This window comes from Dasypus novemcinctus, chromosome 3 (assembly GCF_030445035.2).
Source record: "Dasypus novemcinctus isolate mDasNov1 chromosome 3, mDasNov1.1.hap2, whole genome shotgun sequence".
NCBI classification, from domain to species: domain Eukaryota; kingdom Metazoa; phylum Chordata; class Mammalia; order Cingulata; family Dasypodidae; genus Dasypus; species Dasypus novemcinctus.
The window spans coordinates 115,281,646-115,295,575 of NC_080675.1; the positions used below are offsets into that span (position 1 = coordinate 115,281,646).

The following is a 13,930-nucleotide window of genomic DNA, read 5'->3' on the forward strand; positions in this document are numbered from 1 at the left end:
GGGATTCCCTGGTGACCCTCTGCCCTTGGACTCCACTAGCCTTTAACTCTGGATTAAACAGCATTAGGCAGCCAAGAGAGGAAGCACACGCACTGCCTAGAGACCTGTGCCTACCTGTTCCACTCCCACACCCAGTCACCTCATCCTTCCCTCCACCTCATACTCCCCTCTAGCCCAGAAGGTGGGAACTACAGAGAGGGAAGAGAAGGGAAAGGAGGAAGAGGAAGTTAACAATTGCCTGCCCAACCCTAACCCCACCCAGTGCTACCGACAGGTAGGAGAGCGTTCAAAGAATACTCCGAGGGAGTCCTGTGCAGCAGACAGGTCTGAGCCTGGGAAAGACGCTAAGGAGTAAAAGATCGAAGGTGAAATCGGGGATGGGGAGGTGGGCGTAAGAGACAAAAAAAAAAAAAAAAAAAAAAAAAAAGTAGGGGGATTATGAGGAGGTGGAGACAGGAAATAGGATTGCGGATTTGGGGGCCGAATAGGTGGGGGAGAGTGGGACACAGGATGAATGGGGTGAGAGTTAATGTTTCCCTGATTCGTCTCAGAGACCCCTTCCCGAACCTTGTAAGAAGAGAAAAAAGTGTATTGAGGCGCCTTGATCCTCTTCCTGGTTCTAAGGCAAAGGTGACCTTGAGCCTGAGGGCGACTTTCTGAGTGTCTGCCTCTAACTGCGCTTTCCCGAGGTCTTGCTTATCTAGCGGTTTCCCCGCGGCCGCCTCCCCTGGGAAGCTGGAGGGGTTGCTGGGGCCCGCGGACAGCAGAGAAGAGGTAGAGCGCTGTCACCCTCGCACGTGTAGACGGCTCGGGTTTCGGATTCAACCGAGTGGGCTTGGGGGAAGGGCTTTCGGGGTTCGCAGGTCCCCTTGGGTGCTGTCCTCCACTCGGTGCTGAAATCCGGGCGGCCTCACCCAGGTGGGCCCGGGGCATCCCGGCCTGCGAGGTGCTCAGGCCCCGCACCTGGCGGGTGCTGCCCGCCCCCACCCCACCCCCGCACACCTGCCGCGGTGGCGGGCGGGAAGGCGGGGCCTGCGCGGGCCCTCCCCTGAGGACTGCGGCGCGGGCCCGGGCTCCGCCCGCCCGCCACCGGCTCGCTGCGCCTCTCCTGCAGTGGGGCTGGATTCCGCTCCCACTCCCGCCTCAGCTTCCATTCAGGCCCCGGGCTCGCTTGTCTTGGGCCGCAGCTCTGGCCCTCATTGCGCCCTGTTGCATCCTTCCTCCCGGTTCCCGCCCTGCGCCACCTCCTGCGCCAGGATCCCGTAACCGGACCCCCAAGCCATGGCTGGTCCCTTCTCCCGCCTGCTGTCCACCCGCCCGGGGCTCAGGCTCCTGGCTTTGGCTGGAGCTGGATCTCTAGCCGCTGGGTTTCTGCTCCGCCCGGAACCTGTGCGAGCCGCCAGTGAACGACGGAGGCTGTATCCCCCGAGGTATCAATGCCCGAGGCCCGGGGAGAGGGAGGGAAGATGGTGAGGGGTGGAGATGAGGAACCGAGCAAAATAGAAAATTATCATCACGAAAGTCCTGGAGCTGGAGGGGGGTGGGGTGTACAGTCTGGAGATCTCAGTGGGGTGGGGTGGGGCCAAAACCGTAAAGCAAAAGCATCCCTGGGGACCTGTTATCAGCGGTCTCTGCCCCCAGGACCAACCCTGGACCTGCGAGTCCTTGCTGCAACCACTCTCCCCAATTGGGAGACCAGCAACTATCCTTTTCGCTCTCCTCCATCTCCTCTTCCTGCTGTTCTCCCCCATTTCCCGAATTCCAGTCCTTAGTCTCCCCTCCCCCATCCCTAATGCTGCGTTCATGGGAGAAAAGAACTAAGCAGTTCTAGGGGGAATTGAGCCAGCCAGCCAGAGGCAGCAACAACTGCTCGGAAAGGATAGACCCGGAAAGTCCATAAAGAGATTACCACTGTTTAGCCTCCACCTAATCCCCCCTCCCTCCAAGGAGCAAAGCCAGACATTGATCACTTAACAGCTCCCAGTAGACTGCACTGGGTCGAGGACCCTTGTGCTCTTTCTCCATGGTTACTGGGTACCCCCTTACCAGCGCTGAGTACCCAGACCTCCGAAAGCACAACAACTGCATGGCCAGTCACCTGACCCCGGCGATCTATGCCCGGCTCTGCGACAAGACCACACCCACTGGTTGGACGCTAGACCAGTGTATCCAGACTGGCGTGGACAACCCTGGCCACCCCTTCATCAAGACTGTGGGCATGGTGGCTGGAGATGAGGAGACCTATGAGGTAGGGGGTCCCCAGAGTCTCCCCGGTGACCCCACTCATCTTCCCAGTGATCCCAGCTCTGTCCCCCAAAGACCCTTCACTTTCCCCCAAGTATTGACCATCCATACTCAAGTTTTCTGACCCAGTAAAATCAATCCAAAACCGAAGCTCGGGAAGGGATTTCCTCTCCTTAACCATCCTTTCCTCCTTAACTCCCTCTCAGGTGTTTGCTGAAATATTTGACCCTGTGATCCAAGAGCGACACAATGGATATGATGCCCGGGTGATGAAGCACACCACTGATCTGGATGCTAGCAAGGTGGGTGAAATATCCCACTTCTGATTTGCGTTGTCCTTGTGTGCAACACTCTGTTTCTCCAATCCCTTCACCATGACCATTTCCTGACTCGTGGCCATTATACTGCTGAACTTCTAATCTTGATGTGGGAAAAGAATCTTTTCTTAAGCAACAGACATGGAGAGTAGAGGGTGGATGGGAATGACCATTCCCCGAAGCAGGCAGTTTGGGGGAGGATCTCCAGTGCTGGCTTCAACTGGAAGGCTTGCCAAACTCCTTATCTCAATGTATGCCTGCTCAACACAGCGAGTGATCTCCACAATCCCTAGGTCTCTCCTTCCCCCAAGGGCCTCCAGGTCCCTCCCATTATGTTTCTGTGACTTGTCTTAAATTTCCTTATCCTCCAGATCCGTTCTGGCTACTTTGATGAGAGGTATGTATTGTCCTCAAGAGTCAGAACTGGCCGAAGTATCCGAGGACTCAGTCTGCCTCCAGCCTGCAGCCGGGCGGAACGACGAGAGGTGGAACGTGTGGTGGTAGATGCACTGAGTGGCCTGAAGGGTGACCTGGCTGGACGTTATTATCGGCTCAGTGAGATGACAGAGGCTGAGCAGCAGCAGCTCATTGATGTGAGGAGCCTTGAGAGGGAGCTAGGTGGGGGTGAGCAAAAGCAAGAAGACCCAGAGGAGAAGCTGGGCCAGAGAAGATGGGTGGATTTGGGGAAGCCCAGGGGCTACTGTGAGTATTCTTAACCCAGATGTTCTACTTACCAGGACCACTTTCTATTTGATAAGCCTGTGTCCCCATTGCTGACAGCAGCAGGAATGGCTCGAGATTGGCCAGATGCACGTGGAATCTGGTATGAGACTGATCCTTCCTTCCTTTGTTTCCAAGCCCCCCAAAATGCCTGTTTTTTTCTCTGCCTCCTCCAACTTTTCCCTGCCTCTTGACCCCTGTCCCTCTCTCCCTTCTACTCTCAGGCATAACAATGAGAAGAGCTTCCTGATCTGGGTGAATGAAGAGGATCATACACGGGTCATCTCCATGGAGAAGGGTGGCAACATGAAGAGAGTGTTTGAACGATTCTGCCGAGGACTCAAAGAGGTTGGAGAAGAGGGAACAGGGAAGCTGGGTAGGAGGACATAAGGAAAACCAAAGAACAGCATAGGTAGAATGACCATATAACTTACCGACTAACCCAGGACACTTTCCAAAGGGGGCACTATTAATTGCTTCAGGATAATAGGTATAAACCAGGTCTGTCCTGGGCAAACCAGGGCATGGTCACCCTAAGAATAGAAAGAAGGAAAAAATGACAGGAACCTAAGAAAGTAAGTAGAGCAAATAGTTGCCAGATAATGCAAAGAAGGAATAACTGATTTGAAATGGTGGGTCACTGCCTAGGGTGTGTGGTATGGGTTGGTGAAGCAGGTAGATAAGGAAAACATTTGAGCCTGGATCGATATAGGGAGTGAGAAATTGGTGTGTACATGATTCTAATGGAACCACCCAGTTTTGAGCTGTCATTCTTGTTTAAGTTTCATGTCGCAGAGGAGGGAGACTGGGGAAGGTGGAGGGTGGAATGACTTAAGTTCTAGAATGTGCAGCTCTAGGTGAGGGATTGAACTGAATCCTCATACTCCCAAATGGATTGGGTCTCCAAATTCAATTCTAGATTAGGAATCCCTCTAAACCCAAGTCATGGTGTTTGTTCTCATAGACACAGTTCTGTTTTGGGCTTTCAAAGAGAGAGAGCTCCTGTTCTTTTAGATTCTAGCTGGGAAGTTTCCCTTGTTTTTGGCAAGTAATAAATAACACAGTCTGACTGTAAATGGGTAAAGAAATATTTTTTAAGCATATGTCCCTGCTTCCCATCTGCAAAATTGCGACAATGAGATTCTCTACTTTTTAAGTTGTTGTGGGGATTAAGTGAGATAATGCATATAAAGTACTTAGCAGAGTACCTGACCTATATAGTAAGTGTTCAGTAAGTGTTAGCTGCTGTTATTATTAATGTAGATGGAGGAGTTTCCCCGTGTTCAACATACAAGATAGCCCCAATGCCAGTGTTCTTTCTGAACTATGAGTAGGGGCCCCTTTACTCATGTTGGGTAGTGGTTTTCATGTCAACTACTTTAGCAGTTCAGTCCCCTGTCTCTTCAAGTCGAATAGTCTTCTTCATGATTAGGATACTTAAACAAAAACACCTTTCCCAAATTCCCCCATCTCACACACACACATCTGTGAGTGAGTGGCTTTTCTGCTCTGTTTTCACCTTTCTCACTGCTTTCACTTATTGACTCCTTCAGCAGCTAACTGGACTCTTACCCCTTCCTCTCACCAAGCCCACACCCTCATTTCCTGTCTAAAAGGACCTTTCCAAGCTCTAAGCTCATTAGCAAAGCAGAGCTCTAGGCCTATTAGCAAAGCATGCAGAGTTCATTGAATAAGCAGTCCTTAGTTTATCACCTTTGCTCATTTTCCTAGATTGTCTTTAATACACCACTCCCTCAAGTTTCTTCTCTTCCTTCCACACACAGGATACTTTTCCATGATTTCATCTTTAAAGGCTTGCATCATCAAAATTATCTTGCACATGTAACAACAATAACAAACCATTTTCACTGAAAAATTAAAAAATAAAAGGAGCAGTGACATTCTCTCACACCCCCAAGTTTCTGGTTCTAGAGTTTCTGTGAGTTTAGCTAAGGGAGGGTCCACATATCCCTGATTTTTCACTAACAGAGCCTCTGTGACCTCAGGTGGAGCGGCTGATCCATGAACGTGGCTGGGAGTTCATGTGGAACGAGCGTTTGGGATACATCTTGACCTGTCCCTCCAACCTGGGCACTGGACTTCGGGCAGGCGTGCACATCAAACTCCCACTGCTAAGCAAAGTAAAGGAGTTGTGAGATTGGAGAGGGGTGTGAGGAAGGTGGGTGGTGTGGATGGTGAGAGGATGGGCAGTTTGGAAAGGGGCCAGGCATATTGCTGCTAAGGGGTCAAGGGAAAGAGCTCGAGTAGGTTCAGGGCTCTTTCAGATAGGCCAGTCTCTGCCTCTATTGACCCCACCCCCAATCCCTGTCTCCCCTCTAGGATAGCCGCTTCCCAAAGATCCTGGAGAACCTCAGACTCCAAAAGCGTGGTACTGGAGGAGTGGACACAGCTGCCACAGGCAATGTCTTTGACATCTCTAACTTAGACCGACTGGGCAAGTCAGAGGTGAGATCCTTAGAGATTAGGGTAAGGAGAGGTATAGGTCTATGGGGGCTGAGGTACGGGAGAGCATTGCTTCATAAATGCAATAGAATGTGCTTCATAAATGAAATTCAGGTTGGGTGGGGAAGGCAATTGGAAATGTGTTCCCAAAGTGGGCGAGTCAATGCGAGAGAGAGAAACTCAGGTTGTTTTGGGAACCAGATGTCAAGGTTTAGTGTCCTTCAGGTGGAGCTGGTGCAGCTGGTCATCGATGGAGTGAACTATTTGATCGACTGTGAACGGCGCCTGGAGAGAGGCCAGGATATCCGCATCCCTCCACCTGTCATCCACAACAAGCATTAACTCCCCATCCCAAGCACATGACTCGGAACCCCAGGACTCCTGCCTACTCTAATGGTGATCCATTCTACTAGCCCTGGAGTTGCTTCCATACTAGTAAAGGATCCTTGCTAGGCTCCAGCTGTCTGTGTTATTTCTGATGGTGGGGTGTGGAGGAAGTATCCTCCAGGAAAGGACAAGAAGCAGTGGGATTATGCCGTGTCCTGATGAATCAGCAGCAGGACTTGCCTGAAAAGAAGAAGTAGGGGAAAACCCAGTTGGGACTGACCCAAACAACCCTACAATGGGGCTGGTTGAGATTTTGAAGAAAGAAGAATTGAAAGCTAGGGTGATCAGTTTAAAAGCATTTATTAGGAGAACTTACATACAGAGAGCTGCAGCTACCTTGTGATGAACAGCGAGATGGCAAGAAGTTTGTGTTTGCACCTGCGGCAATTCCTCTATGTGTTATATATGGTTGAGGAACAAAGGTGGCTAAGTGCCAAGGGCTTGTTTGTTTGCTAGTATTGGGAAAACATTTGGGTGTATGCTCTTTTTAAAAACAAGATGCACTCAGGCATGGGCTGTGCTCAAGGTTACAGCAGCCAAAGCTCAGTGTGCTTTCCGGGCATTACAGGAAGGGATGTCTGAGGGGGAGGAAGGCAGGGGCAAGGTCAGTCTTCAGTCAGAAAGGAGATGTCATATGTATCACACAAGGATATTTATGATGGAGAGAGATTCCAAATATGGGATGCCAGGAACATTGATTCTCAGGTAGCATTAGCATTTTTCCCATATTCCTCATTAGCCTCCTGGGAATAATTAGTATTACTTCCAGTTGTACTTTATTCTCTATGACTTAAGGGTTCTCTCCCAACAGTCTCCCTCCTTAACTGTATAGATAGACTCAGAGCAAGTGGACAAGGAAGCAGATGGTCAGTGCCAGAGCCCAGGAAGGCTGAGACCAGTCCTGGAGGGCCCAGGCTGTGCTTCGACCTATAATGAAAGAGGAATATCACAACTCTGCTCCTAGGAGCCATTGACACTCAGAAACTAGTTCTGCCTGTAGATCCCTTCACTCCAGGGATCTCTCTGGATGGGTACTAAGGGCCAGACAGAACCAAGTTAGGGATCAGCTTGGAATCAGGAGATGTAGGGTCAAGCTGTGAAGTTGGGGACTCACCTTGCTGTTCCGGACTCTCCTTCCCCTCGTGTTGAGCCCATGCAACAGCTTGTCGCTGCTCAGGACTCAGAAAGGCCATTTGTTCAGGAGTGACAGCCACAGCCTGAACACTGGTGAGGCTAGATAGCTGAGTGGGGCTGAACACCACCTGAAGGTAGAAGCAGGAATCAGTACACCCAGGTAGCTGCCATCAGACCCTGGCTTTCCTGTGATCACCTTAGGTCCCCAGTCCATCAGTACTTACAGCAAATTTAGGAGCAGGGATAACAGAAATGGCAAGTGGTGTAAGGCCCTGGATCTGTCCCCGCAGCAGGGCTGAAAGAGCCAGGTCAGGGATCCCAGCTGTTGAAGCAAGTAGGATGGGTAACCAAACCTTTCCTTAGACTGGACCTTCTCCCTTCTCTCAAATCTACAGAACTTTTCCTCCAAATACCCCCAAAGTACTCTTCTCCAACACTTCTCCAACCCCTTACCTATACACCTCATACCCCCACCTTAAGACCTCCATAGCATCCTCCACCCAGTGCACTCTGGTATAGAAACCAGTCCTTGACAACTAACACCAGCAGTGGCCCGGTCACCCCACCTGCTATTGTGCCAACTTCAGTGAAGATCTCAGGTCCCCAGTTACTGACTGGACCAAAGCCACCAGGCAACACAAGGAGCTGAGCTAGAACCTCTAGCTGCTCTTCAGAGCACTGGAGATGCAGGCTGCCCAGGAAAAGAACTGCTTGACTGTGAAAGAGTGGGAAGGAAGGAAAGAAGAATTCAGCTTCAGTGACAGGGGCTGTGGTCATGAGACAGGGAAGAGATGCCTTCAGATGAGGCTCCTTTAGGAGACTTCCCTCCCAGGTGAACCCATCTTGACCTTCAGCAACACCACACTCCCCCTCCTCCACAGGAGACCTAAACTCCCAATTGCTGATGTGCTGTAGCTCCTCAGGCCGTAGTCCACAGAGCATGTAACCAAGTGCTGTCAGGTGAATGAAGTCCAGGTGGCTCACATGCCGGCCACTCTGTCGTAGGAAACTGGAGACCACAACTCGGAGCTGGGGTGACACAAGATGAGGAGAGAGGTCATGGGGAATTAATGGAAGGTGAAGTGATTAAAGGAGGGATAGGAGCTGGATTATATTCTCTTATTAAGACAGAAGATCCAATAGCCATGGGGAAGATTGAAGAGCCCCATCTCCTCCCCACCCCCCCAACATACACACACCAAAGAGGACAGAAAAAGAGAGAGCCATAGGGAAAAGAGGCAGGGGGGAGTATTATGTGTCCAGACCCTCAGGGTTAAGTCAGAGTCCCTAAGGTCACTAGTATAGGGTATTAAGAAAAGATAGAGAAAGAATGGTCAGGCAGTTACAGGGAAAAATTCTTTAGACTTCAAAAGACCTAGAGGCCTAAGTCTGTGGGATGGTGGTCTTGGTGTGGGGAGTGGGAGTAAGGAGGGAAGGTGTTACCTGGACAGAGCTCCAGCCATCTATCTGCCCCAGGGTGCTCAGCACTCCCCAGTCCACCAGGATCAGCTCCTGTAGTTCCCGTTCTCCTAGCCCTATTAAAAGCCGACCCAGCTGTAGGATCTGCTCAGGACGGAATCCCCGGGGAGGACCCCACAACTAGGAGAAAGAGAAGAATATATATAGAAAAAGCACTGGACTGAGAGTCAGAATGTTGGTCTTGCCTCTGACCTCAGCTCTGTAACACTAGGCAAATCACTTGCCTTCTCAGGGTCTTTAGTTTCCTCAACTCTAAAATGAGGGAATTGGATTAAGGTTCCTCTGACTAAGGTGTTATTGAAAGACCCTAGGGAAGGAGACGTGGCTCAGACTAAGGTGTTATTGAAAGACCCTAGGGAAGGAGACGTGGCTCAACTGATAGAGCGTCCACCTACCATATGGAGTGTCCAGGGTTTGATACCCAGAGCCTCCTGACCCACGTAGTAACCTGGCCCATGCGCTGTGCTGCTGTATGCTTGGAGTACAGTGTCCCCCACGTAGGAGTGCCCCATGTGCAAGGAGTGTGCCCCGCAAGGAGAGCTGCCCCATGCAAAAAAAGCACAGCCTGTCCAGGAGTGGCATCACACACAGAGAGCTGATGCAGCAAGATGATGCAACAAAAAAGGTGAATTTCCTGGTACTGCCTGACAAGAATACAAGCAGACACCAAAGAACACAGTGAATGGACACAGACAGCAGACAATGGGGGCGGGAGGGGGAAGGGGAGAGAAATAAATAAAATAAATCTTTAAAAAAAAAAGAAAGAATGAAAGACCCTAGAGTCTCAGTAGGGAAGAATAGCAAACCGTAGTCCATGAATACTACATTTTTATGTGATCAGACTCATCAGGGGCACCTGTTTAAAATGCAGGTGCCCAGATGCCCTTCCAGAGACTCTTACTCAGTCAGTCCAGCTTGGGATCCTGGCATCAGCATATTTAAAACCTGCTCCCATGGGAGCGGCTGTGGCTTAAGTGGTTGAGCACCTGCTTCCCACATGGTAGGTCCCAGGTCAGACCCTGGTGCCTCCTAAAATAAAACAACAAGCAAACAAACAAAAAGCCAACTCAAGGGAGCCGATGTGGCTCAGTGGTTGAGTGCCAGCTTCCCACATACAGAGTCTGGGGTTCAATCCCCGGCCCTGGTACCTCAAACAAATAAAACCAATTTTAAAATATGTAAATAAATAAAACCTGCTCCCCAGATGATTATTTTTCCCCTGGTGATTTTACACTTGATCTTAGCCAAAAGGCCAAGAAGCAATTCCCCAGATGATTTTGGTACATACTAAAGTTTGGTAACCACTGTGCTGATCTCTCTACCCATTGTACTGGCTCCCTTTCTTCAGTGTTTTTGTTTGTTGGTTTGTTTTGGGTTTGCTTTGTTGTTTGTTGTTTGTTTTTGCTTTTAGGAGGCACTGGGGACAGAACCCAAGATCTTCCATGTGGGAAGCAGGTGCTCAACCACTTGAGCCACATCCACTCCCCTCCTCAATGTTCATTCCCTCTGACTTCTCACTCATCTGAAAACCTTCTAACTTTTTTTTTTAAAGATTTTATTTATTTATTTAATCCCCTCCTCCCCCGGTTGTCTGTTCTCTGTGTCTATTTGCTGCGTCTTGTTTCTTTGTCCGCTTCTGTTGTTGTCAGCAGCACGGGAAGTGTGGGCGGCGCCATTCCTGGGCAGGCTGCACTTTCTTTCGCACTGGGCTCTCCTTATGGGGCGCACTCCTTGCGCGTGGGGCTCCCCTATGCGGGGGACACCCCTGCGTGGCAGGGCACTCCTTGCGCGCATCAGCACTGTGCATGGGCCAGCTCCACACGGGTCAAGGAGGCCTGGGGTTTGAACCGCGGACCTCCCATGTGGTAGACGGACGCCCTAACCACTGGGCCAAGTCCGTTTCCTCCTTCTAACTTTTAAATTTCCAGTTTCCCCCACCTATCACCCAACTCTCCATTCCCTTGTGTCTCACACCACAGTCAACCAGCTTTCCCATAGTTTTCTACCTCCAACCCCAATGGGTTTCTCCATGCCTAACCTGCTTTGCCTTGTGCATAGCTGCCCGTAGTTCCTCAGGTCCAAGTCCTGGGTCCCCTGCAAATAGTGCTAGGCAGTCCTCAAAGTCTGAGAGCTCCATCTCTGCAATCTGAGTTGCAGACCAGGCTGCTGGGAATGTCCCTCGTACATCTGCACAATTTGGCACAGGTTCTGAGGGGAAGAAAGGGTCAGGGGGTCAGTTTAGTGCTAAAATATGCCAAGAGAAATATCTGCAGATGGAATGACCCCTCCAACTTTTGAAGGATGGGGCAGTGTGGGTAGAGGAATTATTATAATGGGACATGTATAGGGCTCAAAAGACAGTAACCCAACAAAGGACTAAAGAGAATACGCCCTGCATTTTATAGATGGGAAGAGTAAGGCCTGGAGGAGGTTGCCCAGCAATTTAGTGACATAGTTGTTCCTAGCTCCACTATGTCTTCTTCCTGTATTGTAGGAATCACCCCATGAAAGAACTCCACTCAGCCCAACCTAGGGCTGAGTTGCCTGTTGACTTAGCCAATGACAAATCAGGAAAAAGGGAGTCCTGGGCCAAAAACTTAATGGATTATGAATTTCCAGAATTATAGAACCCTAAAACTAGAAGAGACTATGGAGATCGTCCTCTAGCCCCTTTGTTTTATAGTGAGGAAAACCTAAGCCCAGAGAACAGTTTGTCATCTATTCAAAAGGCACAGCATACCTAGAGCCCAGATTTCTGACTGCACTGTTTGGTACTCTTCCCTATACACCCTTCTAGACGTATGAAGTTGCTAGGTAACTTCACCTGGGAGATCCTCAGCAGCAGGCCGCACAATCCCAACTACCAGCGCTGCTTTCTGGGAAGCCAGTTGTGGACCCCCACACAGCTGTCCGGCTCTGCTCTGTTCCCAGCTTTGCTGCCTCTCTAGAAGGCGCTCCAGTGTCTCAGGCCGCAAGGCCTCCTGCATCAGGAGATAGAGGAAGGGTGGGGAGACTCGGGCAGGACCAGGACCAGCTGCTGCAGCTGTAATTCCAAAGTCCTGCCTCTGTTTAACAGTCTCCCCCAGACCCAGGCTTCACATCCTTCACCCTCAAACTCCTTGGCTTCAAGTCCCCTGAACCAGTTCACCAGACCCCTCTATGCTCTTCCTCCCTCCCTGGTTCCTTCACCTCACCCTGGGGATCAAGGAAATAGCCTCAGTAGACAGAGTAAACACTAGGCGTCCAACTTGCTCTACTTCATCCTGGCTCCACAACTCTGGCTTCCTGGGGGATTGGAAGAAGATCAGGGGCTGGGGAGCTGAGGGAACTGTGAGGAAAAGGAAGGGGGAAAGAGGACATGCTAGACTTGGGGACTCGGGACTCCAAGGGACCTCAAGCACATGAGGAGCTGGGTGGAGGGGGAGGATGGGTTAGAATCTCAAGTTCCAAAGGTCCATACCCAAGAGCAGGCTCCTGCAACAGCAGCCATCCCAGTTCTGTGGCAAATGGCTCTCCCAGGCAGAGGCCCTGTAGCTGACTGAGATGAGACAGCAGGATCTGTAGGGGGATCCGCCGTGTGCTCTCTATCCCCAGGAATCCGACCAAGGGGCCCAATGTCTCCAGCACTTCCCCTGAGACTGGGGTCTCCTTTGGAACCTGGAGAAGAGCATCAGGCCTGGTACAATGCCACCTCTGACTTCAGAGTACCAGCATCCCTCACCAAGGCACCAAGACCTTTGACCATCTCTTCCCTTCAGTTCCCATCTCAAGACCCTGTGATGCTCACTGCCATTGTTCACTTTCTTAAACAATGACTCCAGATAGGAGCAGGAGAAAGACTGGAAGGTGAAATCAAGAGATTTCTGGAGCCTAGGAAGTATGAACAAGGAGATGAAGAAGGTTATTGAGGAATAGAGCCTGGAAGCAGATCCAGGGCGAGAGCCTTGGAGATGGGAACAGTTTGGCAATGAGGAGTGGATGGTTGGACCTGGAAAAGAGTCAGAAGCATCATCAGAGGGATAAAAGTTGCTCAGGGAATGAATCTGAGTCCTATAGGGTGGACTCTTACCAGGTTTTGTAGTGCCCGCTCTGCCAGGGCTGCCCGGTGGAGGGGGGTCAGTGTCAGCAGCTGCTCTGGAGCTCCTCGTACCAGTTCTACCACCAACAGGATGGATTCATTGGACAGTCTGTCCATCAACCGGACCCTGCAGCAGTTTGATGTTGGGGATTCTCAGAGAACTTAGTCAAGTCAAGAAGAATCACAGAATCCCACATTTCCCAGACAAGATTAATACCAGGTCAAACTCTAGGCCCTAACCAGAACCTAAACTATTACTGCCTCAGATCCAATTCCCACTATTGTGCTTGAAGGGAGAAAACAAAGAGAGTGAGCTATTTCTAGTCTGCCCCAGAAGAAATGACAGTCCTACCTGATCTAATGGACCCATAAGTGCCAAATATGAAGTATAATCTAAATTTCCCCCATTTTATAGACTAAAAACTTGAGGTTCATAGAAATGAAATGGTGGGATCACACCTCCAACCCCTGCTTTTTCTATAGCGCCATCCTTCCTCCACTTGTGAGGAGGTTCCCTCTCATTTTGCACAGCGCTATACAAAGTTCTTTCAGATGTTACCTCATTTGATCCTTATGACAGAACCTGTGGGTAAGATAGATATTTTTATTATCCTTCTTTCACAAATGAGGAACTCAGGTGTTTCAACTCATAGTCCAGGATCTTTTACCTCATCCTGGTCCTTGGGATTCTAAATTATACCAAAGAATCAGCTATGTAAATAGATTTAAATGTTGTTTTGTTTTATTTAAAAGCCCTTTTGCCCAGAATTCAGAAGTGACATCCTGCACTGTATTAGGGTTGCCAATTCTGGAACTGAGTCAAGTAATAAGCCATGGAGGGGCCTAGAAAAATTGAAGGATGAAGTCAACGCATTTTACCATCACCACATGCCCAGGAAGAGTGACACCAGCCTTTCCTACTCTTACATACAGTTCAGATGTTAAGGGATAGGGGGATGGGGGAGTGGGAAAAGAGACAAATGAGTGATATACTCAAACTCCTAGAATCTCTGGGTTGGGAGGAGCCTTAGATTCTTCTAGTCCTTTCTCCTTCCACCCCATAATTGAATCTGTTTTATATTCCTGCAAGGGGCCATCCAGGCTAGAC

The 13,930-nt window shown here is 50.1% G+C and overlaps 2 protein-coding genes across 2 annotated transcripts in view; one reads left to right on the forward strand and one right to left on the reverse strand.

The window, feature by feature from the left end:
* The first annotated feature begins 209 nt into the window (after positions 1-209).
* On the forward strand, positions 210-6,199 carry LOC101426314 (creatine kinase U-type, mitochondrial). Its single transcript, XM_058294082.2, has 10 exons — positions 210-365; positions 1,257-1,430; positions 2,050-2,248; positions 2,451-2,546; positions 2,933-3,154; positions 3,299-3,384; positions 3,506-3,629; positions 5,288-5,422; positions 5,622-5,747; positions 5,970-6,199. Exons 2-10 carry the CDS (start codon positions 1,282-1,284, stop codon positions 6,084-6,086), a joined length of 1,254 nt encoding a protein of 417 aa, XP_058150065.1. The 5' UTR covers positions 210-365; positions 1,257-1,281; the 3' UTR covers positions 6,087-6,199.
* Positions 6,200-6,415: 216 nt separating this feature from the next.
* STRC (stereocilin) overlaps positions 6,416-13,930 on the reverse strand; it is a 72,898-nt gene continuing 65,383 nt past the window's right edge. Inside the window, exons 23-33 of the mRNA XM_058294081.2 lie at positions 12,814-12,949; positions 12,205-12,401; positions 11,939-12,029; positions 11,569-11,725; positions 10,783-10,952; positions 8,709-8,864; positions 8,152-8,294; positions 7,832-7,980; positions 7,490-7,587; positions 7,246-7,393; positions 6,416-7,058 (exon numbers count right to left, since the gene is read on the reverse strand). Of these exons, the coding sequence (XP_058150064.2) occupies positions 6,970-7,058; positions 7,246-7,393; positions 7,490-7,587; positions 7,832-7,980; positions 8,152-8,294; positions 8,709-8,864; positions 10,783-10,952; positions 11,569-11,725; positions 11,939-12,029; positions 12,205-12,401; positions 12,814-12,949 (1,534 nt within the window). The 3' untranslated portion in view covers positions 6,416-6,969. The remainder of the gene's footprint in view (positions 7,059-7,245; positions 7,394-7,489; positions 7,588-7,831; positions 7,981-8,151; positions 8,295-8,708; positions 8,865-10,782; positions 10,953-11,568; positions 11,726-11,938; positions 12,030-12,204; positions 12,402-12,813; positions 12,950-13,930) is intronic.

Excerpts from the sequence above, each read along its gene's own strand:
- LOC101426314 (XM_058294082.2), top strand. The coding sequence starts at position 1,282 with ATGGCTGGTCCCTTCTCCCGCCTGCTGTCCACCCGCCCGGGGCTCAGG. Across the intron at positions 3,155-3,298 it reads AGCAGCAGCAGCTCATTGAT|GACCACTTTCTATTTGATAA; the intron begins GTGAGGAGCCTT and ends TCTACTTACCAG. Across the intron at positions 3,630-5,287 it reads TCTGCCGAGGACTCAAAGAG|GTGGAGCGGCTGATCCATGA; the intron begins GTTGGAGAAGAG and ends CTGTGACCTCAG.